We start from the raw sequence: 27,524 nt of genomic DNA, 5'->3' as shown, positions 1-27,524 counted from the left end.
AACTAGTAGAATAGAGACATCTTTGGAATTTCATTTTTGGTCAGGGTTTTTAGTGTTCATCTTGAATAAAGTACAATGCTGGGCATGTACAACAGTGAATCATACACTGTAGGTTCTGGAAAGCTCTAGGTTTATACAGTAGATCTGGGTGTATAACTAAAACATACCACAAGTGATCTAAATGGATCAGGGCTATTACCAGACTTATTCCTACCCAGTCCTTTTTTAATTAAGAGATTCATTTTTTTAAAGTATTGAAGCCTGATCAATGTTTTACAGTGCAATCTTTTGCATGTCTACCAGGCATTAGTCCCATTATTTTAAATTAGGCTTGCTCCTGGATAAATGTTTATAGGACTGCAGATTTAACAGTTTTATTCTTTGCCTGCCTATTCTTAAGTAAGTTGCCATGAGTTTTATTCCCAAGTAAACTTGCATATAATTGCAGCCACAGATAGCTATATTGTAGTACAGCAATACAAAACCACCCCTGGTTAATGAACAAAGAGAAAGTTGATTGACATGTATTCACTCCAGTAACTGATCAATCTTTTCATGTTTGTCATGTGGATGAAATCGTTGATCTAGTTAATAGGCTTCCCTATTACTGCATTATCACACATGTTTAATTACAGAAGATTCTCGATGCAAGGGATTTTTCCCCCTAATAAATACCTTTACTTATTACCACATTTATTACAATTTGGAAATGCAATGCAAAATCCAAAGCTGAACATTCAGCTAGTTTTTTCTGTCTTCTATCTTAAGTAATGCAGTAACATGAGCAATCTTTTGTTTCCACTCCCCAGATAGGGATAAAATCTACTGTACTGACAGTAGCCTATTGTTTTACTCCAGTTCATTTTGTGTTGCTTAAATGAAGTTAATGGTTTCTCAATAATTGTGCTGAAAAACTATATTTCTTGCTGGGGTATGATGAAGAATTTTTTTTTTAAATTACACATTGTGTAGAACCTTGTTGATATCCCCTGTCTAGTCATTGCTGACTTATGACATTGTGAATTAATGCCCTTAAAAGTGACCTGTGCTTGTCAGCCCTGCTCAGTTCTTGTAAAGTCATGGCTGTGACTTCCCTTATGGAATTGATCCATCCCATGTCCTTCCTGTCCTCCTCCAGCATTCCCTAACATCATTTTCTTTTCCATTGAGTTTTGCTTTCTCATGATGTGCCCGATGTATAATAGCCTCAGTTTCATCAATTTTGCTTTCACAAAAGTTCTGGTTCAATTTGATCTTGTTGTCTTTCTGTCAGTGCAGAGTTTCATAAAGCTGTCCTCCAGCACCATGTTTCAACTTCAGAATTGTTCTTCCTGTCAACTTTTCTCATTGTGTGCTTTTCTCATCCAAGGTCTTCAGTGCAATGCCCTTATACTTGATGATTTTATTAGTTCCTTCTTTGCTACCCTTCCAAGTCTCCCTTTGAATTGTTGATTGACCCAAGGTATGCAAATTCTTTACAACTTTAATTTGTTCACTGTTGACATTAAAGTTGTATAATTCTTCTGTGGCCATGATTTTTGTTTCCTTCATATTCAGCTGAAGTCTTGCTTTTGCACCTTTTTCTTTCACTTTCAGCAGAAGTCTTTTCAGTTCATTGTTGCTGTTTGACTGTAATATGATATCACCTGCATATCACTCCTACTTTCTCTGATCCTATTCCGGCTTTCCTTAATGTTCTGCTTTCAGATTGATACACCCTTGTCTGATGCTTTTGCCTGGAGGGAATCATTCTGTTTTTCCAAACTCTGTCCTAACACAAGCTTAGGTAGAAGTTACACATAGCACGGGCAGAGGCACACCCAGTGATCCACACAGTCAAAGGCCTTACTGTAGCCTATAACTGATCATCTTCTGAAATGCTTTGCAAATGTGCTGCAGAAGCCTACACTTATTTGTTCCCTTTTCCTTTTTGGAAGTCAGCTTGAACATTGGACAGTTTTGTTCCATATAGGGTAAAGTTCTTTGTTACACTTTGAGTGTAACTTTGGTTACATGGGAAATTAATGCAATGGTCCTATGGTTGCAGCATTTCTTAGCATCTCCTTTCTTGGTAATTGGGATATATATTGATGTTTTCAGTTTTGTTTTCTATGTTTGTTGGCATATTCTTGTTAGGATTTCGATTGATTCAGTCTCTGCAGCTTGAAATAGTTCTGTTGGTATGTTATCAACTCCATGTGCTTTATTCCTTCTGTGTGCTTTCAGAACAGCTTTCACTTCACTTTCTAATGTTACAGGTTCTTACTCTTCTTTGAAGAAGTCTGTTATCCTTTCAACTCTTCTGTTACAGTTTTTCTCTATATTGCTTCCATCTTTATCCTGGTCAGAAAGCATGTTCCCTTCTTGGTCTTTCAGCATTCCTAATATAGATTGGAATTTCGCTTTTATTTATTGGCTCATCCAGAAGAGGCTTCTCGCTTTTCCTCTTTTGTTCTTCTGTTCTTTCTTTTTACACTGGCCATTGTAATAGTTCTTTATGTGTCTGTGTGATAATCACTGGAAAGGTTCATTCAGGATTTCAACCCTATTTCTTTCACCTTTTGCTTTTGGCCCACCCTTAGCAATTGTGTTTCTTCTGTCATCTATCTAGGCTTTTTCTTTTTGCTGCAGGAATTGTCATTCTGCATATTTCCCTAATAATGTCTCTGGTTCATGATCTGCTCTTTACATTGGCTTTATATTCCCCAGAAATGCTATTTAAATAACATTTTGGCACTGTGTTTCTGTTAATAATCTTTTTCAGTTTTCTGATTTTTTGCTACTAATACTGCATGGTCCCTACTATGAAGTGCTCATGAATCTGCTCTCTTTTAGCAGTGAGAATACAGCTTCTTTATCTGCTAACTCCTATTACATAATCTGTTTGATTTCTGTATTGGCCGTTTGGTGATGTTCATGTGTAGAGTGTTCTGATCAGTTACCTGACGTATATAGGGAGCGCCTGCATCCCTGTGTGCCTCCTTGGCCTTTGAGTTCTATGCAGGGGGCCCTCCTGTGTGAGCCATCCCTTGAGGAGGGGAGAGGGATGGCTGCTAGGAGGAGGGGCTTTTCCGCAGCTGCTCCCCGTATTTGGAATGTTCTCCCCAGATTCTTCTGGCATCTTCCTTTTCTTTTCGGCATCAGGTGAAGACCTTCCTTTTAATTTTTTTTAAAAATAATTAATGCCATAGACTTTTGTTTTGTATTTTTTGCTTGCATTCTTTATATTTTAATGTGTCACTAGTTTTTATTGTGTTTTCATTGTACTTTTATCTTATGGTTGTGAGCCTCCCTGAGGTGCTGTGGCACAATTGGGTGGCATATAAATGTTTTAAATAAATAAATAATAAATATGTACTTGCAACAAACAGATTATTGTTGGCTTCACCAAATTCTATGAATAATTCCCTTTCTTTGTTTCTTCTTCAAGCCAATTTTTCCTACATTTGATTCTGCTTTGTTTTCTACCTTTGTGGTCACCTATAATGGTCAGAATATAATGACCAGTTTCCTCTTACAAAAAATTTTCAGTATTTTCTTCTGCATCTATTATTGGAGCCTAGACTTGAATGAAGGTTAGATTTATAGGTTTTCTGAAAATTCTGATTGATATTATTTAGTTAAACTTTACATTATTACCCTTTACTGCCTGTGTTGCATCATACTTCATTATTAAGCCGCTCCATTTTGTCTTTGTCATTTCCAGAGTAAAAAATGTTGTGCTTATCTGATTAAAATATCCCATTTGAGTCCACTTTAGTGTGATAACTTCAAATACTGCAATATTTAAGCATTCATTTTCTTAAATGGTTTACTGGTTTCCAGTTTGCCAGGATTCATACTTCTCACATTTCATGTTCTAATTGTATGTGTTATGTAGCATCAGAGTTTCCTTTTGGCATCTGTTTATTATATATTCCACTTTTTCCCCTTTCTAGAAAGTCAAGGTGGCTTATATAATTATCCTCCTCCTCTCAGTCTTATCCTAACAACAACAATCCTGTGATTAGGTTGGGCTGAAAGTCTGTGACTGGCCTAAAGTCACCCAGTTAGCGCCATGGCTGGGTGGGGAACAGAACCCAGATTACTCTTAACTAGCATTTAGTTGTGTCATTAGCTATTTGTACTTGTCCTTTACTCTTTCACAGTTGTTAGTTGAGTGCCTTCTGATCTGAGAGTCTCATCATCTGTCACTATCTCATTTCATTTTAGATTATCTCATCATAGGATTTTCAAGGGAAGAAATATTCAGAAGTAGTTTACCATTGCCTTCTACACAGTGCAAACCAGAGTCTGCCTGAACTTCACTGTCATTGTCTGTGAAATATCTACCACCAGTGTCACCTTCAACTACTGCTGCTGCCCTTCAGGAGTTTCTCTGCCCCTGCCACCATTAGAGATAGCCACTCTCTTCTGCTGATGTCACCATTACTCCTGAAGGTGGATGCCTCTTTGGTGTCTTAGGTTTGACCCTCCTGCATTGGGTGACCCTGTTAGGAGACAGTGAGAGGCCACCCTCCTGCTAGCAATACTCTTGATTTCTCTGGCACTCTTAACCCACTCACCATATTAAAATGTGTCTCCAAGGGATGCGGGGAACCTTAGAAATGGTATATGACCAAGCTTGCCGAGAACCGTAGTGTGTAGTTGGCTGTACTTAAGTGAAGTGCAGGTCAGAGAAAATGAAGCTCTTGGAAGCATCTTGAATTACCTTGTGTGGCACAGCAGACTGGAGACTGTGTAAACATTTTGTTGCTCTGCAGATAGGATTCAGCCATTAGATTCCTTAAGAGGGCAGCCCTGTGGTGATGCTTGTAAATTCCTGAAATTGGAGGCTTATGGACATTTATTGAATGGTAGAGTGGTAGATGGGATCTTTGCTTCCCCATCCCTCCCACCTCCAGCATTTTGTGGTAGATGGGCTTTTCTGTCTGTCTAGGTGGAATGTTTTGAAGGAAGAAGAAAGGCAGCTGGAGTGGCTGCAGAATGCATTGTATTCTTACCTATTGTATCTCCTCACTGCCTGACCCACCCCACATCCAAATCCTCTCTGAGCTTGCTTTTCTGACCTTGAAGAGGAACCACCAGGGCAGTCCTTTCTTCATTGGCTGCAAGGGGGCAGGGGAAAGAGTTACAGTTTCCATCTCCAAGACTGGATTACTGTCTCTCACCTTGGATCTGGAAAGCAAAACGATCTTTTCCTAGAACTTTAGGATAGTTTCCTCCAGTGTTTTTCTGAAAAAGATCGATATCTACATTTTCTAGCATATTTCTTGCTAAATAGTCTTAAATGTATTATGCCTTTCCATCCAGTTAGGACTTCTTTTGAAAAGCTATTCCAGTAGCAACATTAATTTGTAGATTATTTGTTTGGTATTGGGGAAAAAAAAACTTGGATTTTTATGTGTTTTTCTTCTTATAACAGGTTGACACTGACTTTGCAGTCACTGACATGAATGCATGAAGGCTACTATACGATAAGTATGTTAAAGCTCAAGGTAGAACCATCTTTCAAGTCTTTTGAATGTGATAGGATATAGTTAATTAACTACATTCTATCACTAAAAAACATTTTCTGTTTTTCATTCAGTCTGAGTGTAATCCTATGTATAGGACTATATCTCACTGAACTCAGTGGGATTTAATATTCAAATAAACCACTTAGAATTGTGTTGAAAATTATTTTCTGGTTAGGCTCAGAGATGATGATGTGGCGGGGAGGTGAGAAAGTGTCAAAATCAGAGGTGGGATTGTTTCCCAAGTCTCCAAAATGTCTAGAAAAATTGAATTTCTGTTTTGGCAGTATCTTCTGTTACTGAAGAATGAAGTTTGTAATTAAATAGTGCTGTATTTAGTTAGAACAGGAATAGATAAACCCTGTGGACACATTTGACAATTTGAAAAATTGCCCTGGCTACCACTACAAAATGGTTGTCATGGAAGGCGTGGCTAGTTGCAAAGGGCAATAACCTGTCCAAAAGACTGAGCACAAGGCAGAAGTGGAAAATGAACCCCAGCATACTAAACTCCTTTGAACCAACAATTTTCAGCCCCGGCTGAAACCTGTGGAAGTGGTTAGAAGGATTTTTTTTCCTTTCCCCACATCTGCCATCAACTTCCACTGCTTTGACTAAGTAGCCACTGACATTCTTTGTCTCTCTTGCATATGCACACACATCCTACAGTATGCATTCTTATGTATGTACATTTATGCACACATAAGCACTTGCTCGCTCTCTCCCCCCTCCCTTCTCCTTGCAGACACACAATCAATCACCCTTTCCAGGTTTCCTGCAGAATCACTCTTAACTGTTTCCCTTTCCTTTCTCCACATGTATGCAGCCCCCATCCATTCTAACATAAAAACATACAACTCTCTCCAGCTCCCGGGTTGCTTCCACCTGGATTCTCCAGCTACTGCTGCTTTCTCTACCCCTCTTCTACTACCTTCCCTGCCCCCAGTTGGTTTGCAATTCCTGCTCTTCGCCCTGGCCTCTTGCTGCATTCTATAGTCCTTCAATCTGAAGCTCAACAAAAAGAAGCAGTAGGAATCTTTTTTCCTTTTTCCATATCTTCTTGGTCTCTGGGTGCATTGAACAGGAAAGATTTGCTTACAGTAGCCCACCATTTTCATTTTCTAGGAAAGTCTCTGAGCCCCACAAGTGGCCTAAATGCAGCTATGGGGAAAACATGGCAGGATCTGATGGTTTTCGCTTTGCTTTAAGGTGATCTCGGCCACTAGTAAGAAAAACTGTTCTTAAAAAAGCAGAATGAAAATAAGCAGGAGGAGTAAGGCACCTCAGTAAGCACCAAGAAAGGAGTTTAGGGCTGCATTGATTTCTCAATTACTACATTGTCTCTGAAATAGGCCATGAGTGTATATTAAGATGCACTTGTGGTGCTTCAGGTCTTTTGGACTACGACCTTTGTCAGTCTTGGCTACAATAGTTAATGGTAAGGGATGATGGGAATTGCAGGCCAATATACCTGGAAGGCTACTGAGTCTCTCCTTTCTTTGCCCACCATCCCACCCTTTTAATCCTCCCAGAGCTGCTTGCTTGTTGCTTGTTTGCAGTTGCAGAAGCATGCTGCCATTCCTTCTGTGGCTACTGCAAGTGGGCAAGGGAGGAATCGGATCTCAGAGTCCTGCTTCTGAGGTCATAAGACCTTGTCAGTGTGTCTCTGAAATACCCTGTGGTCTCTGGGACACCTCTCCGGGGATCATAGGATTAGTCCATTTTTAAGCAATTCAGGTCACTTTTCCTAAAATGTTTCATCAGTATAAATTTCTTACTGATTTACATCAAACTCTTTATGGATTAAGGAATGCTCATTAACACTTTTAACACTTTAACAGTTGTAATACAAACAATAAATGAAAGCGATGCAAGAGTTCATGGACCCAGGAGTTAAATGACCATCTAATAGTGTAACATGCAAAAGAGGAAAATCTTATCCTTCAATCTAGCATGCATAGTGATTTTAGGTTGGCCTGTTAAGGGAGATAGCTGCTTTGTATCTCCAACAAAAATAGATGTATACCTTTCATGTTTATACAGAAAAATGCCCCATTGATTTTAATGATTTTTTTCAATAAAGGGCTATTTTACATAAGTTTAACTTCTTATATGTATGTAACTGTGTGTCGGAAATTGGATGACTCCTGGGTCCTTATGCTTGCAGGTACATGTTTTGTTAGGTGTGGTGGCTTCCTCCCATGTGTACATGTGGTGAAAAAAAGAATGTATATATGTGTGTGTCTTCATCACTCCTTAACAATTTTAAAACACGTATTAAAGGCTTGGATGATTCAATTTACTTCTTAATTGATTCTGGACCATATTTCATATGCTGCATTTTAATGGTTTTAACATGCTGCTATTTTTTCTATTGCATTGTGATAGAATGGGATTTTAATGCTGCAATTTTAGTTAATTGTATTAAAGTTACTATTGTATTGTTGTACACTTTTGGTTACTGACTTGTGAAGGTTTTTATCTCTAAAGGTAGTATAAATAATGACAATAACAATTATTTTTATTAACATAATACTGCCTTACACCTGGTTAGTTAGCAGATACTGGTTAGTACCCTGGGTCCCAGTCTATTAGTAGCCAAAGTGGCCTTGTTTAGAATACTGCAAAGAGGGAGAGGCCTTATAAGAATTGGTCCTACTGGATGGACGACCAAATATTCTGATGTTGCTTTGTTAAGGTGTTAGCATATATTTACAAATAATATAGAAGGTGACTCAGCTACTGTATTTGAAAATAGCTGTTTAGTTAAGAAAGCGTGCATGTTACTTGCACAGAACTTATTTTTCGATTTTGAAGATCTACCTTACCATCATTTACTGCCATTTATTAAGCTAATAAAATGCTCAAATGGTACCTTTAAATTTCAAGAGTAACATAGCAAGTACCCTCAGCTGTCAAGAAATAAGCCACTGCTTCTAATACCCTGAAATCATGAATTATTAACCCTATTAGTAAAATAATTTTTTGAAATCAAAATTATTAGAAATTTTTGCAGTTTTAAAACTGTAGACATTGTATGATGAGATCTGAATGTTTTGATTTGGGCCACTTGCAATAATTGAAGACTTAAAGGTGTCCATCCTGTTCTAAATACTATGCCTACTGTATTCTCATTCTAACTTAATTCTCTTCCCCATAACAGTGATACTTGAATATCTTTGAACACTGAAGTTGGCAGATCATTGAGAGTGCTGGCATAATGTTATGTTGGGGAAATGCCTCTTTTGGACAGCTTGGATTGGGAGGCATTGATGAAGAGGTAGTCCTAGAACCCAGAAGATGCAACTTCTTCCTAAACAAAAAGGTCCGAGATGTAGGCTGTGGACTAAGGCACACTGTGTTTGTCTTGGATGATGGAACTGTATATACATGTGGATGCAATGATTTGGGACAATTAGGACATGAAAAATCCAGGAAAAGACCAGGTAAGTTTAAAAGCACTGTATAGTAGAAATTATCGTTCTGCTTCTGTGTGTGAGTTCCAGTTTCTCATGCTTGCATGCATATAGTTAATTTGATGTATCTGAGTAGATAAAAGAACATGCTTTTTAAAGAGTTTTCTGAAATTTCATTTTTCAAATTATATTTGAAGCTTCGAGTTTTAGAAAATAGCGTATTTGTAGAATCCTGTCAAGGACTCTATGGCTTATCTTGCGTACAACTTCTGTTGTGGTACTTTATATCCTGGAAATCTTATTGACATGCAGCTTGAAGCAGGAGATGATGAACTGAATTCTCGACATAGAAACAGACCGAGTCAGAAGGGGCCTCTCGTGTCTGAAGGGGCCTCCCACTCATGACATGCCTACCATGTGCCTGTCTAGCCGGCGAGGTGGCAGGCGAGGTGACGGGCATGGCGATGTGAGGCAGTGGGCATGGTGAGGTGGCGGTGGCAGGTGCAGGAATGGCTGTGCAGCCCCGGCCTGGCCGCCCCTGGGTTCCCATAATCAAAAGGCGGGCCGGATACATGGGCATGGCAGGCCAGACGCGGCCTGCGGGCCGTAGTTTGAGGACCCGTGATTTCAACTATTTATATACTGTCCTTAGTCCATATAGGATCTCAGGATGGTTTACATAAAGACAAAGGAGTGTCCTCTAGAAATTCTTGGATTGCTTTGTTAACCAACCGAATGTGACTTGCTTTAGGGCACAACTAGACATGATTCGGGAGATACATATCTGGAATCTCCCATTCATTTTACTTTAATAACAGTTGTGGGGTTTTCCAGATCATTAAATTGTGGCACAGAGAAAGAAAATAACGTGTGCCATTTTTTCTGATTAAAACCATTATTTATTTATTTATTTATTTATTTATTTATTTATTTATTTATTTATTTATTAATTAAAACATTTTTATGCCGCCCCATTCACCGAAGCCTCGGGGCGGCTTGCAACAAAAAATTAAAAGCTAGTATTTCTCCTGTGAACAAAAGGTCATTCTTGTATTTGGTCCACAGTTAGGTAAAACAGCAGAAACTCCATGCCTATTAGTATAGATAGCCACATGGGTTCCCTCTTTGGGGCTTGTAGTGTCTCTCATCTCATCTAAAGGATACCTGACAGGTTTGTAGGCACATGTTCTGCTGCTTCTGTTGTGCATAATATTCTGGAACTGTTCAAATGAGAGCAGTAAAATGATGCCACTCTTTTTCCCTTGATGATTACAGAGCAGGTTGGTGCCTTGGATGCTCAAAATATTGTAGCAGTTTCATGTGGAGAAGCCCACACATTAGCATTAAATGACAAGGGTCAAGTCTATGCTTGGGGTCTTGCTGTAGATGGACAGCTTGGCTTGCCGGGAACTGAGGAATATACCAGAGTACCCAGGTAATGTAAATTATAAAATTAGGCTTTTACAGTTTTCATCTCTGAGAAGAAAACTTCCCTTTAGGTCTGGAAAAAATGGTTTTGTTCCATTCGTGCACATTTGGAATTCTTGCCTTAATTTTGTACAACATAGTCTAAACTTATTTATTCTTAAGAGCTGTTGTAATGATAAAGGGCAATTTCCAGAACTGCCCATGTGCTAGCAAAAAAACCCTGCTTGTGCAGTGGGAAACTAGCATTTTTTAGAACAGCCGAAAATGAAACCAAACTAGTATATCTGGAATGGAACAAGTCAGTGGAACTAAAGAAGGGAGATCCACTGACCTGCCTCATGCAGGAAATGCTAGTTTCTATTAGTTTTCTGGGTTGCTCTGGGAACAGCTCACCTCCTGTTGCTTTAACAGTCATTCTCACTGGTACAGCCTAATGAGCACTGACCAACTACCCGCTCTTAGAATTGAGTTATGCAATCTCTGTTCCAAGTCATACATTCTGATGGGTTAGAGAGCCCTCTGTCTCAATCTTAACCCCTAAATTGCTTGCAACATGGTAATAATAGTAGCATACTTTATTGGGTTGTTGTGAGGATTCCTTAGTGAATATATGAAGAGGTATAACTGCTTAAATTATATTAGAGGTATAAATGCTTAAATAGTATGCAAGTTCAGTTAGAAAAAAACTCCACAAATCCTAGGGGATGTCAGGAGTTGTAGAAAGTTTTTTGTCTAAAATGTGTATGTACCCTTAGGACGCCCTCTAGTGTGGCAGCCCATACTCCACCAAATTCAGAAGGTTATGCATTGAGTGTGCAGTGATGTGCAAAGAATGACTTAGGCCATTTGCAAAGGATGATTCTGGAATCTATGTGTTTTGACCCTGCTTGAAAGGAGGAAGGACTGAGGCACTGCCTGAATTCTATGGTACCTCACCTTCCTTCCCCCAGGCAATTCAGAGCCATAGTTGCTGTGGAAAAAACTCTGCTAGCTGAAAAGGAAGGGTGCTTAGAAGTAGCAGTCCTTGCTGTGAAGTCAGAAAACTTTTACAGAGTCACGGTGGGGACTTCCAACTTTTCCTGTGGCTGGCCAACATGTGCTGGACATAGGATCACACCCCTGGTGTCTTTACCTTCCTAAGACCATGCTTATAGCTTAATAACTTACACTGAAATTTCAACCAGTGTGAGAGTAAAACAATCTCTTGAATTCATGCAGATTTGAACAGGTGCAAGAGAGAAAGTGGATATGTTTGCAATTTGATATATTCTATAGTTGTACTCCAAAGTTTGTATGTAACTACGAAGAATAAAGTATGTTGTAAGAGCAACATGTTTTTCATCACACAACTTAGAATATTATGTTTAGAACATAATATTCCTGACTGTTAACATGTTACTTTATTTGATTTCAGCAGTATTTTTTAGTAGATGATTAGACTAGGCAGAGGTCTAATCTTGACCTAGCAAATGTTGCCTACCTGTGTTTTGTAATTATGTTAATCAGGTCTCTTCTTGAACAATCATTTTCCAATATGAAAACAGGATGAGGCAATTTTGGTTTTGTTTGCTGCCTTTTCTTTCTCTTTCTTGTGCAGGAGGAAGAGGTTGGAAAATTTAAATTCCAGATTTAAACTAACAGTGTCTCACAACATTCAATAATTGTAACGTGCTTGCATTCTGGCTACTGAACAAACCATTATCTGAAACTGCAGCTTTATCTTGGTTTGTTTTCATGGCTAGAATACAAACCACTATTCAGTACATTTGTTTGTCAAGGGGCTGATTTATTTAAAACAGGAAGTGAAAGCTTCTGATTTCCTTGTAGATGTGAAAGAGCAGACAAGAGGGGCAAGTGCAGAAGCTGGGGTTGTTCACATAGTGAGAAATCATGGTTTCCCATTACAAGTGCATTATTGTTTTGAAGTACCTTTGGTGCATTTCTCTATTTTTCCTTAAGAAATTTTTGCTTAACATTTTGTACAAAGCCTGTTAATCTAATGACTTCTTATTGTTCCATAGAAACATTAAAAGCTTGTCAGACATTCAAATAGTTCAAGTTGCCTGTGGCTACTATCATTCACTTGCACTCTCCAAAGGTAACCATTCTTTTTTGGCTGTCTGTTTTTTCCTGTAATTTTACAATATGCTGCACTGTCAATAAAAGCACACTAAGAGTCTAGCTCAATGCATGTTTAGACAAAGAAAAGGCCTATAACTCCCAGCATGCCCCAGTCATCCATGGGTTTAGATTTAAAATATGCCATGTTATATCAAAATGCAACAGTACTATTTTGGTGCTTTAATTTTGAATGTATTCCTCTTTCTGCTAAAACATCATTGGGCTGATTGAATTTTCTGGTGTAAGATAATGGAATAATCTGAGTTGTAGAATAACACACATGATATAGTGATTATAATCATGGTTCTGGAACTCTAGCCCCATTCAGCCATGAAGCCACCTGGATTACTTTGGTCCAGTCTCAGCCCAGCCTACCTCACAGGGTTGTTGTTGTGGGGATAAGATTGAGAGCAGCATGAACAGAATGATATAAGCTGCTTTGCAAATTTTTTTTGAAGGCAGGATAGAAACCTAATGAATAATAAAATAAACACATTCTTATAAAGGTTTCTCATCTAAAATGTGCATCTTTATTTTTTCTCAACAGGAAGTGAAGTTTTTTCATGGGGGCAGAATAAACATGGTCAACTAGGTTTAGGATATGAATTCAAAAAGCAGACATCCCCACAACAGATCAAATCATTACTAGGGATACCTTTTGCACAAATTGCAGCAGGTGGTGCACATAGCTTTGCCCTTACTCTTTCTGGAGCTGTCTTTGGGTGGGGCCGTAACAAATTTGGTCAGCTCGGTCTTAATGATGAAAATGGTAAGTACATGACATTTAAATTACTTTCCTCTTCCTTTTTTATGTTAAAAGGTCTGCTTTTTTTTTTTTTTTTGGTAAAACACATAGACACACAGTCAAAAACAACATCCCCCAAATGATATTCCTTTGTTTGCTGATGCTCAAACTATTTATGTGGTCGGTGGGAACCCCAGTGAACCACTGGGGGAAAATGCACTGTAGTGCATGCTTTAATTGTAAGACATAATGACACTTTCGGTTTAGTAAGTGAACTGTATTATATAGTTCAATATGCAATCCCACTACACTATGTGGGATTGTTGTGCTACACTATGGTTTCCTTCTCTGGCAATATAACACTGAAAGTGTTGAAATAGTTTTTAAACAATTTGAAAATACTTAAAGTAATCTAGTAATATTTAAAAACTAGATCTGTAGCTATTTTAAAATAATCTTTCATGCAGTTTGCTACAAAATGTATTTTATGCTTGCTGAATTATTACTATTTTCAGACAGATATGTTCCCAATCTTCTAAAATCACTTAGATCCCAGAAAATTGTTTACATCTCCTGTGGAGAAGATCATACTGCAACTCTTACAAAGGTAAAATAGGCTGTCCTCCTTTTTGTTTCAGCCTTTGGATCAGGATGGGTGGTAGCGGACGTGGCAGATCTTAATAGTTTTGCACAGGCCGCCTCTGAACGCTTTAGTACTGCAGGCTTTAGCAGTAATACTAGAGTTGCTGCTGAAAGGAATCAAGCTACCTTCTGTGCCATAATACAACTGCTATTTTGTCAGCCTGAGTAGCTCTTCAGGGAAGGTAGAGATTAAGGCATTCCAGTCACCATTGTTCTTTAGTTGATCTGTTCTTTCTAGGTAGGTTGCCCGGCATTGGGCTATGAATGAGCCCACCTTGGGCTATGAAAGCATCTCTTTCTTTCTGTCTCTGTCTTTCATAGTTGAGTCATCATCTGAGAACCAATTTGTTGTTTTTCCCTCTCTACACAGAGAAACACCCATTTGGGTGACACCCATGGCCAAGTTGAACCTCAGTGTTGAACTGGTCTGCTCACAACATTTACATGAGTTGTGGGGGTGGGTGAAGCAGGTGTAGCATAAGTGTAGATACACTGTCTCTGTGAAAATGGGTAAATGTGATCCTAAATTGGTTGTCACCTGATGAGGAGGGGAAAAAAGGAACATGTGGTTATACCACTTAAAGACTTTATAAGCCTATGTCAGAAAGATTTCTTTGCATGCAGCATAGTTCCAATAGCCATATGAGAAGCTGATGGATATCATTTTTTGCTGAGACCAAAGCACAGTTTATTATTTTGTGTTTGTTAATTTAATGCCACTTATTTTGCTTTCTATAAGTGGCTCTTGGTAAACATGTAATATTCTTGAATTTATTTGTAAACATAAAATACATTTGTCTTGGGTTAAAATCATTTGCTTGCTTTTCTCAGTACATAAGATGTAGTCTGCATTACAATATCTATAAATGGAAGCTTTCTTGTCAAAGCTGAACTGCTATATCAGTTAATAAAGCAGAGAAATGTATTGCCTATTTTAACAATGGGTCTTCTGCAGCTCTTCCAAGGCATTCTTGATATAAATATGAAAATGAAAATAGTAATCTTGCTATAGGTTAATGTATAACACTTTATAGTAGCTCTTACCTTTCAGTTTGGTATTACTGATTACTGGGGACAGCTTTTGTTGTTGCTTGATTTTAAATAAGAATTCACTTATCTCAAGGATGTAGGTCTATTTATGGCCTACAGGTGTAGACTTAAACACCCATTATATTGTCCCTTCATAACATGGACACCATCCTGGAGATGAGATGCAGGGAGGATGTGGTAAGGGACTGCACCATTCTAATTTCATTTTCTTAAATCAATCTTTGACTTGCAGTCATGGCTTTTAAAAATAAATTTCTCAAATCCTTTTTACTGTTAGAGCACTGAAGGAATGTGCTGTTTAGTCTCTGCAGTACATATCTATGAAGATCAGTATTCTTTAAGAAATGATTTTTTTAAATAAAATACATGTTGAGCAGGTATTTAGGCCCTCCCCCTGCCCAACAGTCTGTATATAAATACGACTGGTGTCATTAATATTTTTTAGGAAGGTGGCGTATTTACTTTTGGAGCTGGAGGCTATGGGCAATTAGGTCATAACTCTACTGGCCATGAGATAAACCCAAGAAAAGTTTTTGAACTTATGGGAAACATCGTCACACAAATTGCCTGTGGAAGGTAAGATCTGTCTTAGAATTGAACTGTAAAATTATTTGTTCGACAGCTGGAAAATAGCAAGATCTGTACTTGCCTTGTTGTAGAATAGGCTTTGGAGAATATAACTTGTTTTTCTGATACATTGTGTTTTTCTAATCCAATCCATTCCAGTCCATTCAATCTGTAAACAAAAAGCTGGCTTCTCTTGCGGTTCTCCTGCTCAAGTGGGGGTAAACATGCAAATGAATGCAATGCTTCCCCCCCACCCCTGGGACTTGATCTGGGCCTTTGTTTTATGCTTGAGTTTGTTTGCTGTATTCAGCCTGAGAGGTGAGAAGGATGATTAAGTCTCCCCCAAAAATGTGATTAGTGGGTTCAAAGTTGACATGTATATTTGGGTGTCAGGATCTGGCCTGTGTATGATAAATTACAATTTGTTCAAACAAGCAAGCAAGGAAACAAACCTGTTCTAGTGTGTTTAGGTATGGCTATTAAGAGTGCAAATTGCTACATGGTGGGGTGGCCAGACTTGCTCAAAGGAAGAGCCACATAAGGTAAATGTCAGATATTTAAGACCCGCAAGCAGGTGCCTGCAGGCAGTGGCTGTGGGTGGCAAGCTGTGAGCGAGCTGCATGTGTTCCTGAGCCCTGGTTTGGCTGCCCCTGCTATGTGGGTTTGACAGTAAATTAAACCTCATGACCCCCAAAGTTTTCAGATTTCTTTGAATGGAACAGCACTGTCTCAACCTCTGGTACTAATTTTTATTCTTGTTATTTTATTTAAATAATGTACTGTATTTGAAAAGTGCTCATAAACAAAAGGAGGAAAGTTTGGCATCCTGTTCTATGAGAGGTAAAATGAATAAATATTACTATCCTTTTTTCTATAGTGGCCTTAAAAAGCATGTACTTCTGTATAGTTAGTTTCAGAGTTGTCATTTAGTTTAAAATCTTAATTGTTTCCTCAGTATTATTTGCTATGACTCTGGTTATGATTTACCAGTTCAAAATAAAGCCCTTGGGCTCTTGGAACGGTTCTTCATGAGTGGGAAAGGCAGTGAAATGACCATGGCTGGAGGGTTAGAGCTATAGAGAAGGTTCTCCTTAAAGCAGTCCCCTCTGCTCCTGCTTGTCCTTTTTTTCTCCCTGCTTATATTTGGTTGATGAATTAAAGTATGGCATCTAATGAACATGTTTAGATCATAACAAATGTGGATGTCTGTTTGACGTTCAAGCTGTGAGAATGATAGAATAATTGTGAACCATCCCGAGACATCTGTGATGGGACAGTATATGAAAGGTTTAAATAAATAAATAAAATGATAGGAAAGTACAATGTAGTGTATCCAAGTTAAACAGCCCTGAAGCATTTTTTCCAAGGTTCATTTGCTGGTTTTGCTTACAGTAAATAAAAATAACAGTATAACATAAAGCTGGTCTCTAAAGAGCCCAAATGTGCCTCTTGAAGCATTTCTGTAGCACTCATAAGGGAGTAGCAGCAGCTAACTCTCACAGGAGGCTGTGGAAGTGGGGCAGTATATAAAAATCAAGCTAAATAAAAATTAAATGGAAATCTTGTTGGGGACCCAAGTAAAGAAAAGGCTGCTGTACTGTATACAACACAGTGATTCATAGAGCCCAGTGGATAACTTAAATGCATTGGCATTAAGGCAGTTCTGCAGGCTCAATAGCCTTCTGTCCCACTGAATTGCAAGCTCCTCTCTCTTAAGAGGCCATATAATTCTTTGTTACTATATTTCTTAACAGAACACTGCAGCTGTCTTTTGTCTGTCTCCACAGTTGCTTCCCCACACATTGCACATCTAGGAAAGAAAGAGGAGATAAATGGCATCCAGTCATTTTAGAAGCTTTCTTCTATACATCCATTGATGCTGTATAGATTCAGCTGGCTAGGTGATAGAAATCATACCCTCCTGCCATCTTTCTTCTTATATCCGGATGGTTGCTTATAAAATGATCAAGTGTCCCCATAAGGACAGCAAATTGAGGGTTAATTAACTGGACTGTGTGCCACTGCAGTTTTGAATGTGCAACTTCCAATTGGTGGTTGATCTTTGGCATGTGAATCTTGATTCTATGGAGTAATTATGGATTAGATGTTAGGTTAATTTTGGATTATTAAACCTATGATTAACCCCTAGTGCCCAGGTTATAGAAGAACTTCCGATCAGAACTAGCATAATCAAATAGTGGTAACACCCACTGGGTACATGCTACTGTGAATTTGCATAATCAGTCCACAATTTACTGTTATAATATGCAAACTGGTCTGTTTTCTTGGGGTCAAGGGAACTTTAAGTCCCTATGAGTTTAAGTAATACTTAAAACTTTAGTTTGCATAACCCTTTGTAGGACATTTTTGAATGTTCCATTTATTGCATTTTGAATTTCTGTTCTTTTGTCCTAGGCAGCACACGTCTGCATTTGTTCCTTCAACTGGAAGAATTTATTCTTTTGGTCTTGGAGGTAATGGACAGTTAGGTATGGGATCAACTAGTAACAGGAAAAGCCCCTTCCCAGTGAAAGGAAACTGGCTTCCTTATGATGGACGATTACCATTAAAGTCAGGTAACTGCATGTGTAGTTCAGTTCTATATTTGTCTGGCATTTGTTATGGTGTAAAGAATTAGGGATCTTGGGTTATGGGTTGGGTTCATTGTTAGCACATCTGTGTTACCTGATCTTGTTGCATTTTCTATACAAGGGTACTTTAGTTTTTTTGCTGATGTCATTGGGTCTGGACATGTAACACAAAATAGTAGACTGCTATTTGTGCTGTTATGTGCTGATGTACAGATATGTTCTTAGCAGAGTGAGTTAGGTGATGTTGTTCTTGCAGAAATGACTTTTCTCAAAATAATGCTGTTCATACTTAAATAAAGGAATAATTCCTATGTGTTATTCCATTCAGGTTACTCTTGTAATGGTAAAACATTCTTTCAATTATAGATGGTGAAGAATATTACTGTGTAAAAAGAATTTTCTCTGGTGGAGACCAAAGCTTTTCACATTATGTTACTCCACAGGTACTTCATCTCATTTTTAATATCCATGAGTTGGTTTTGTTCACTTAGTATAGTACTACTTAAGTTGTCAGAATGGACTTTAAGTTAGCGCCACTCTCTATTTGGTTTACTGATGTACCCTTTCTTAGGAATGAGTATCAGATTTGGCTGAAACTCAGGCTGGATGAGGCCCCTTTGGGTCATTTCTGGTGTTTCCCAAGACATCCTGGGCTTCCTTCTAAAGTGAACAGAACCAAACCTTGTCTCTGCACAAGGCTTCCTTTTTTATTCTTCATTGAAAAGAAAGATTGCATATCTTCACAAATAGTGCCTTGCTTTCTTTCTCTTAATGTTGATCAACTGATAGATCTACCTTAAAATCATAGGGTACATTTTACCAACTGTTGTCTAATCACTGTGCCATTTGGAAAGGCAAGGATAGGACCATGAGATGGTCATTCTTCTAATGTCCATCAGGCTTCATGAAATTACTCTTAAACTAGTTTGTAGTCATCATAATTCCCTTGTCCTTTTTGGTAGATTCTATATAGAGGTGGGTGGTCAGGGACAACATTAGAATTTTGTTTTATCAGTTTTAAAGAATGAAGTTTATGCTTAACATTTTGAACATTATATTATTTTCCCATGAACCTCACATTTCTATTATGCTGGATATTAAAACATGATGCATTTACTTGAAAGTTCCAGACAGTGGGCTTCTAATTGCAAACTGTTTGCTCTTTCCTTCACTAATTAAGGAGGCTTTAGGGATGGATGTGGAGATATATTTACATTTCTGTGAACTGAGGCAATTCTCAGTTCAGGTTAGAAAAAGCTATAAAGTAGATATATGAATCCACACAAATTGAAAGCTTTATAGACTGCACTCTAGATCTGAATTACCAATTTATTACATGGAACTTGTTGGTTTCCTTTGGGATTGTGGTCTGTTGTTACACTAACAGTTATAAAAATGTCTGCTCAGCTTTTAATTCCAAAGTATAACTGGTACAGAATGTTTTTTTCCGACATGCCCTAATCCATGTGTGTTGCTAATGTAGATGTGTATCCAGTTCCTGTTGAACTGAATGGTTGAATTTTGGTCAACTACTTGTGTTCAAGAAAACATTGGGGCTGTTTTGTATTTTGAACTCTGATTAGCATAGAGCTGTAAATTTAAAATATTACAGTTTAAAGGTTAAAAATGTTTTGTCTCAACTTCGTCTGATAATATAAAAATCATCTGAATTGCGTGAATATTTGCTATACTGAACAAGTTGATAAGCAAAATTTGGCAACAAGTCAAAATGTGAGTGACTTAGAGAATAAAGATGAATAACATATGCAAGATCTTAAGGAGTGGAAATTAGACCTGGTTAACCAAAAAAAAGGGGGGATATTTATTTCTGTGTATTTTGCCATTGAAATATAGGATTCAGTACCAGCGGATGACTTCAGATACCCTTATGCTTCAAGGCAAATATGGACTGTGAATGAGGGCTTCATTCAGAGATTGCTGAACTGCTCATCTTCAGGAGCAGGGAGGCTCCCTGCAGAGATAGCAAAGTAGGAGTTGTGGCTATTGCGGTTACTTTTCATTGTATCCTAAAAATGAACTGGTCATTCTTGAAGGGCCTACTGTGCTTAGTGGTGTGATGGTGGGAGATCTGGGTCTCCACTTGGCCATGAAGCTCACTGGGTGACTTTGGGTTAGTCACTGCCTCTCAGCCCAGCCTACTTCACAGGATTGTTATGTGGATAAAATGGAGCTATGTAAGCCACCTTGGGTTTCTCACAAAATTGTTGTTGTTGTTGTTACAGTTACATTACATTTCTATACCGCCCATAGCTGAAGCTCTGGGTGCTTCACAACATTATAAGTCATACATCCAGATTTCAAGCAGTTCCGACCCTGCTTAGCTTCCAAGATTAGGCAGGATCAGGCACTTCAGGCTATTTAGAAGCATACAAAAGGAAAAACTGTTTCTGAGGTCAGCACAGTGACCTGCTCAGAAGCTTGTTTACCACAGAGCTGAAGGTACTGATCCAATTTCTGTCTTCTTTCCTGCTGAAGGGAATTAAAAAAATATGGTAATAATAGGAGGTACTAGTGAAGACCATGTGATTTTTGTGAAGATCAGGTCCATAGCTGTAGTTGCTAGATTACTAGTGACATTCAGATTGCCAGTGGCATTTTCATTTTGGAGACAAATGGAGAAAGTATCTGGTTTATTCTACCACAGGAGAATAAAAAAAAAAAACAGTTAGTTGTATGTAACAGGTTAAATCTTGTGAGAGAAGATGCCTGTTTCAAAATGGTACCAGGCTGCTGTTTCTGCTTGGTCGTGGCAGCATTATCCGGATTGATTAGGCATTGCCACTGATACTTTCTTGTAAATACTTCATCACTTGCTGTGCAGAAAATGAACGAGCCTTGATTTTGGGGGTATTAGAAATAATGGTTAGCTACTGATATCTGTAGGGTCTTGGATGCACAATGTATCTTCTTCATTTGAGTAATTTCTGGACTATTTCACTGCAGCCTTCTTAAAAAGACTGGAAAAATGAGAATATATTATGCTTTGTGTTCTTATATTTGAGAATTGTTAGAATTGTTTTCATAAGGTGCATCATGCTGAATAGTATGGTCTGGTTTGCACGTCATGCTAAACCAGACTTCCCCAGGCTGGTGCCCACTTGATGCTTTAGACCATCCTATGCCTCTGTTCCAGACGGCAAGGCTAATGGTTAGGAATGCTGAGACTGTAGTCCAGCACAGCCAAGGGGCTCCAGGCTGGGCAAGACTGTGCTAAACCATGCTCCTCTGTACAGCTGGGAAGCTGCGATCTGGTGACCACTTTTGAACAAGAACATCCCCTGAACTCACGCAGGCTGAACTTCTTCTGTGCTGCTGAAGTTTTGTGGCATGGCAGTGGCAAAACAAAAAAACTGCCAATTTTTAGTATTTGCTTCAGTGTGGCAGGGGAAATATGATGGTATGATAATGGAGCCTGCAGGAGAGGACAGGGGATGCATGAGGCCCACCGGTCTCCTACTGGGAGGAGGTATCATGAGTTTTGTGCTTGTGAGGGTCTGAATTTTGCTTGGGTTCATTCAAGCTGCTGCATGTAGTGTTAAACTTTATGTTCAGTTTGGACCTATGTGTACCTTGATCGCTGTCGTCAAAGTACACATGATAATGTCTCTTGAAGTAACTAGGAAATATGATCAGGTCATTAAGAGATTTTCTTCCAGCTTGGGACATTTACTTTGAATGCGTTCTCAATTATGCCATTTGGATGTTGATCTGGAAGATCTGGGCTCTAGTCCCCACTTGGACACAGAGCTCACTGGGTGATTTTGGACTAGTTATTGGACCAGTTATAGCCTAAGCTATCTCACAGGGTTGTTGAGAGGATAAGATTGAGAGGAGGAGGAAGATTGTGTAAGCTGTCTTAAGTTACTGGAAAAAGATCGACTATAAATATAAAAAATATAAGTTGCAGGACTAATTTATGTAGTGCTTCCTAGTACTTTTGGTTTCAGTGTTGATCACACATATTGTATTTTAACATAACTTAGAGACATCTTTTCCTAATGAGTTAAAAAATATCTTGTGAATTATCTTGCATGTCCAATTTCATCTAATGATATTAGAATAACTGTTATTAGCCAAATAGAATGCCACCAGAAACTATTAAAAACTTTTAAAGTATTGTATTGTATATATGTGGATTAATTTTTTAATGTTTTCTTTTAATAGTGAAATAGATGGAACATTTTCTTCATCTGGCAGTCTGAATGGAAGCTTTTTAGCTGTCAGGTCAGTGGTTAATGTGTCACATTTTAAACTTGCTACATAATTGTGTGAGTAGTTTTGAAATGATTCAACAACTGCATATCAAGTTAAAAGTGTCGACAACAGGCAATGAAAACTGAATTTCCTTTTTCTCTCTTTTTCATAGCAATGACGATCACTACAGAACTAGTGCCAGATTCTCAGGGGTTGATATGAACGCTGCTCGACTTCTGTTTCACAAACTTATACAGTCAGAGCATCCTCATATATCTCAACAGGTTTGTTCTGAAAATTCATCTTGAATCTAGTCTCTGTTCCATTATGACTTAACTCGGGCAGATCTCAGGCTTGTGAAGTCTACTTTTTTTTAAGCCAGTAGCGAAAAGGTGGATGGCTGGGTGTGGACAGCAAAATCAATTGCTTGCTGCAGTTCATGAACTATACACCTGTACAGAAGTGCAAATCTGTATCAGAGATCCTTTAGATCAGTGATTTTAATACAAAACTCTTGAAATGGCCATTAAAGCTAGTGTAGCAGTTAAGGGCGTTGGCCTGGGACTCGGGTTCTAGTCCCCGCTTGGCCTTGGAGCCAACTGGGTGACCTTGGGCCAGTCACAGACACTCAGCCCTTGAAAGCAGCAGGAGGGGAACAATGTGAGCTGCTTTGAGTTTGTTGAAAGAAAAAAGTGGAATAATAAATCTAATAAGTAAGTAAATAATTCTCTCCCCTCCCCCCCCCCGTTTTTAACAAGTGAAGAGCATTCAGGATGAAATATAAGTGATAAACATGCCAACCGTGGCATAGACTTTCAGGTTGCATCCAGTAGATTCTGATTTACCTTCTTCCTTCCCCAATCTGAATGCTATAGTATATTAATCAATTGGTAGTAGTTTTTACTCTAAGTTGGTTTCTAATACAATAATTTTATCTCTGACCCTTACTTTTTAAAGAAATAATTAAAACAGTAGTTCCAGGACATCTTCACAGAGTTGTCCAACCTTTGTAATTAAAAATGTACTTTAGAGTATTTATTTTTTGCAGTAGCTATGTTCAGATACAACACTAAACTACAGATTATTTCATTGAACTTTGGCTTGTCTGAATGTTCAGATATCTGACTATGCTTTGCGGCCAAAACCAATGATTTCCACTTGCATTAACTATGACTTGCAGTTATACTGGAACTTGAAATTCTGGCTTAATCCTAGTTTCTACACCACTGCCTGTTTGGCTACAAAGATGTGAGGGAAGAATGGACAAACATTGAAATTGCATGTGTAGTAGAAGAAGAAGGCTTATGAACTCTAGACAGCATTTGAGGAGCCATAGAATATTTTTAATTGGCAGACCTGAGATCAGAGGCATTTTTCTGACCTCAATGATGTGAATCAGAGCTCTGACCTCCTCCCCCTTTGCAGCTGGCACAGAAGGAATGTCACGGGCTGTTCTCTGAGGTCAGGAAAGCAAATTGGAGAGGGAGAAGAGAGAATATTCTGGTGGCTGGAAAGCTGAGGAGACTGGAGAGCCTAAGATAGGAGTTCTCCTGAAGTCTCTCAAGCTAGCTTGCCTCCTTTTCTGAAACGATGGGCAAAAAAGCCCACCTTGCATAATATGCAGGATGGGAGATGCATACGATGGCTGTGTAAGCTTGCTGCTCTTCGTAGATTGTAAGCCTCTAAATTTGAGGGATAACAGGCACAGGATTGTGCCCCAGTATAGGAGGCATTGCATTAGATTTTCCATGTCATCCCACACACATCCTCACTCATAAATGCTTCTATTCCAGCATAGCTGCCTGGTTCTGTAGAAGCTTTGCAAAGAAAAGAAATGTAAGGAACTAAATGTTTTACCTGCATCTAATAAGAGACATGAGTCAGAGTATGCATTTGCTCCCAGTATGCTGTGTCAACAGTGTCATTGCTACAGTTACATTTTTGATGTAAGACAAAATGCTTTTCCTCAACCAGTACTACTGTCTCCCTCTCGCTCTCTGCTAAATTGTTTTTGCAACAATCCATCCTTTATCCTAAGTTATCGCTAGCACTTATTCTTCTGGCTTACCATGAAGTTTCAGGAGGAAAAAGAACCTATGGCCTTAGCAGAAGGACTTTTGTTTGGTAGGTTTGAGAGGAAAGAGTGCATTAGAGAATCGTTAAGACTGTGTTTTTCTCTGGAATTGAGAACTGCTAAAGAGCTGTGAGGGGGAAGTTAACCTCACCCTTTCTGCAGCCCGCCAATGGCAAGAGAACTAGTGATAGCTTCTTTGCTGAGAACTGCAGTAAAGACCTTTGGGAAAGCAGCAGGACGTTCTTAGAGGCGGTGGAGAGGTCAATAACAAAACAGAGCAAGACAAATCAAATGTAGGTAGGATTCTGGCTTCTTCAGCAAACCATGATTAAAACAGAATGGCTTATTGCATCCAAACTTCAGAGTCTACATACTTACATACTTTCCTGTCAAAAAAAGTATTTTTCACCCTTTCTAAATTACACTTGAAAAACAAATCATTACCTGTGACAGCTTTCAATAGAGTGGCTCATACTTTAGCATGTTCCTGAAGAAGTGGTGGAATCTTGGAGGCGAGTGCCAGTGTGCCTATCTGTGGGATACTTGAGTCCCAGCTAGAGATGTGTGAGGAGTCTGTCTGGGGATGGAAATCCATCAGGTTCCCTGGGCTTGGCGCCCTGGGCTCCCTCCCTATTATTAACCAGATTTTTAAGGAAACACAATTATTTCATTTTAGGTTTTCATGGTAGTGAGCAACTGGTCACGTCATTAATCCCATTCAGAATACTACTGCAAAAGGATCATATACCTGAACAGTTCCAAAGTGAATGCAGGAAATGGCATCTCACTTCCCCCTTCTTTTGAACAAAAATATCATGAGTTCAAAAAACATCTACTGTAATAATGCTTATTGTTGCGTGCAGTTTTAATTGTTTTGAATTTATGTATTTTGGAAAGGTTTTTATGATATTTTATTGTATGTTTTTATTGGCTATTGAGTGGTATATAAATGGATATAATAGTAATATAGTAATAATTATAATAATGAGGGGTTGGGTTTAGGTATTTTTAATGAGTTAAGTTTGTTTTATTTTGTTTTAATTGTAAGCCAATTATGCACCTGCTTTTCTAAAAGATACAGTATTATTCTATTCTCATAGGAAGTGCTTTTAATTTAAAACTGAATCTATATCCATTCCCAGGTGGCAGCTAGTTTGGAGAAGAACCTTATACCTAAACTGACTAGTTCCCTGCCTGATGTTGAAGCCCTAAGACTTTTTCTAACCCTCCCAGAATGCCCACTAATGAGTGATGCAAACAATTACATGACACTAGCTATTCCATTTGCAACTGCTACTGTGAATCTAGAAAAGGCTCCACTGAAAGTACTTGGTAAGGTTTGTTTCGTTTAGCCATGTAATTATGAATTTGTATGTGTTAATGGGCTGCAAAGGCACAGAAGCTTTCATATATGATAAGTCAACCTTTTTGCAATCAGCTTTCATCTTCTGTTCATTGCTCTACTAAAGGGAACTATTGTTGCATGAATATTCTTGCATATTTATGTGAGAAATACTGCCAGGCTATAGAAATGACAGAGCTTCCTAATGTTTGGTCTGGTTTATCTCTAATGAAGCTAACATTTGCATTTATTAGCTTTTATTTTTGTATTTATGATTAATAAAATGGTTTCCAAGCATCAGAGTTTCTTGCTATTTCCATTTCTCACAGCATGCCACTCTGTAGAGGTCAGACTTTGCATTGGGAAATTTAACTGTAGAACTTATATAAGCAGAAGTTGCTTATATTTCTTTACTTTTCAGGCAAAAGAACTTGAACGTAGTGAAGCTGTATGTATGTCGTGTGGATGAATATTTGACCTGATTTTGTGCTTAATGATTGATGAACTGAGGTTATAGATACTATGTACAAAGCCAGTACTCTGGTGCTTTTATCAGCTACATGTGTTTCCCCATTTTATTTATAGAGAATTGGTGGTCTGTATTGGAGCCTCCCTTATTCCTCAATATAGTGGAACTTTACAAAGATGTTGTAGTCCACCTTCTGAAATTGTACAAGATGGGCATCCCTGCTTCAGAACAAAGAATCTTTACTAGCTGTCTACACAGTTCTCTCAAGGTTTTGGAAATTTTGCATAGGGTATGTCTGGGCTGTTTTTATTCTTTGTCTGTGGTGTACACTGTCAGGTATAATACATCGTTAATTTAATTGACTTTAACAGGATATTTATTTGTGGCTTTTATATACCATCCTTCACTAAAAAGTCCCATCTATCTTCAAATGTTACTTTTCAATGCCTTCCTTGGTTGTTTGGCAGTCGTCTACTTGTAATTGAATGAAGCATCTCATTTTGTTCAGATGATGAGAAATCGAAGCCCATACTTTGTTTTAACATAAATTAGGAATCAAATGGTGCATTAGCTCTGCCAAACTACTCATTGAAGGGTTGTGTCAGTTTCTCAAATAAGGTCAAAATTTATTTCGTGAAGTACTAGCTGACTTAAACAGTATTTTGTTACAGAATACCAAGGACAAAGTCAAATCTGGAGAGGTCACTCAGGGTATGAATTTGAGTACACGTGGTTAACTTCTGTTATAACATTTCAGTGATGTTTTCTAAGTAGCTGTGAAGCTAATAAGGTCCAGGTAGAACCCAATTTTTCAAATAGCTTTGCTCGCAGGTTCTTTAACCCTCACATAACCCACGCTTACCAGGTTTGCAGATCATGACAACTTGCAAGCAAGTGTTGCATATGCTAAATGGTATGTACGGTAGCCTCACTATGGGTTGTTGGGCAAATAGTTTCTTAGTAATTCAGTTTGCACAATCATCACGGCCTGAACAAGTTCACAGCTTATGCCATGAGTTATTTGAGGGCTGTTTCCCCATCAAACTAGCCATGTTACCTGGGCTTGGACTACATGACAAACTGTGTGCCCAGCAAATAGTTAGGCAGCTTGGTTGCAGCTTGAATAAGCAACTGTGCCTTGGTTAAACTGTGGTGATTGGGCCAGCTTGTTGAATTATGAACTGTGGATGTTTAAACTGGGGATTGTTGTTATGTGTGAATCCAGAACAATGGGTTGATCGTGAGTTATTTCTTAAGCCACAGAGACAGCCAGTAGTGCAATATCACAGAAGGACACAGGAAGGATTGGAGCAAAGGAGGAGTGAAACTAAACTTTGGTTTGTACAGT

General features: G+C 38.5%; 1 protein-coding gene across 11 annotated transcripts in view; it reads left to right on the top strand.

Annotated features, from left to right (window-relative positions):
• HERC4 (HECT and RLD domain containing E3 ubiquitin protein ligase 4) overlaps nucleotides 1-27,524 on the top strand; it is a 43,597-nt gene that overhangs the window by 2,257 nt on the left and 13,816 nt on the right. For 5 of the 11 annotated variants that reach the window (XR_006413771.1, XR_006413772.1, XM_044420428.1 and 2 more), the window contains exons 3-16: nucleotides 5,426-5,481; nucleotides 8,680-8,962; nucleotides 10,208-10,367; nucleotides 12,382-12,458; nucleotides 13,029-13,250; nucleotides 13,742-13,833; nucleotides 15,364-15,494; nucleotides 17,901-18,061; nucleotides 18,443-18,519; nucleotides 19,931-20,064; nucleotides 22,262-22,321; nucleotides 22,464-22,575; nucleotides 25,508-25,697; nucleotides 26,293-26,465. Coding sequence is in view for 9 of the 11 variants with exons in the window: in XM_044420428.1 (XP_044276363.1) it covers nucleotides 8,737-8,962; nucleotides 10,208-10,367; nucleotides 12,382-12,458; nucleotides 13,029-13,250; nucleotides 13,742-13,833; nucleotides 15,364-15,494; nucleotides 17,901-18,061; nucleotides 18,443-18,519; nucleotides 19,931-20,064; nucleotides 22,262-22,321; nucleotides 22,464-22,575; nucleotides 25,508-25,697; nucleotides 26,293-26,465 (1,815 nt within the window). In the remaining 2 variants the exon portion in view is untranslated. Of the gene's footprint in view, nucleotides 1-4,212; nucleotides 4,441-5,425; nucleotides 5,499-8,679; nucleotides 8,963-10,207; nucleotides 10,368-12,381; nucleotides 12,459-13,028; nucleotides 13,251-13,741; nucleotides 13,834-15,363; nucleotides 15,495-17,900; nucleotides 18,062-18,404; nucleotides 18,520-19,930; nucleotides 20,065-22,261; nucleotides 22,322-22,463; nucleotides 22,576-25,507; nucleotides 25,698-26,292; nucleotides 26,466-27,524 lie in introns of those variants that run through there. The other 6 variants (XM_044420430.1, XM_044420431.1, XM_044420433.1 and 3 more) reach the window with 5 other exon arrangements.

Source organism: Varanus komodoensis, unplaced genomic scaffold (genome assembly GCF_004798865.1).
Source record: "Varanus komodoensis strain SLA01 unplaced genomic scaffold, ASM479886v1 scaffold11, whole genome shotgun sequence".
Lineage (NCBI taxonomy): Eukaryota > Metazoa > Chordata > Lepidosauria > Squamata > Varanidae > Varanus > Varanus komodoensis.
Note: the sequence above shows the minus strand (reverse complement) of the source record. Positions and strands in the feature narration are given on the sequence as shown.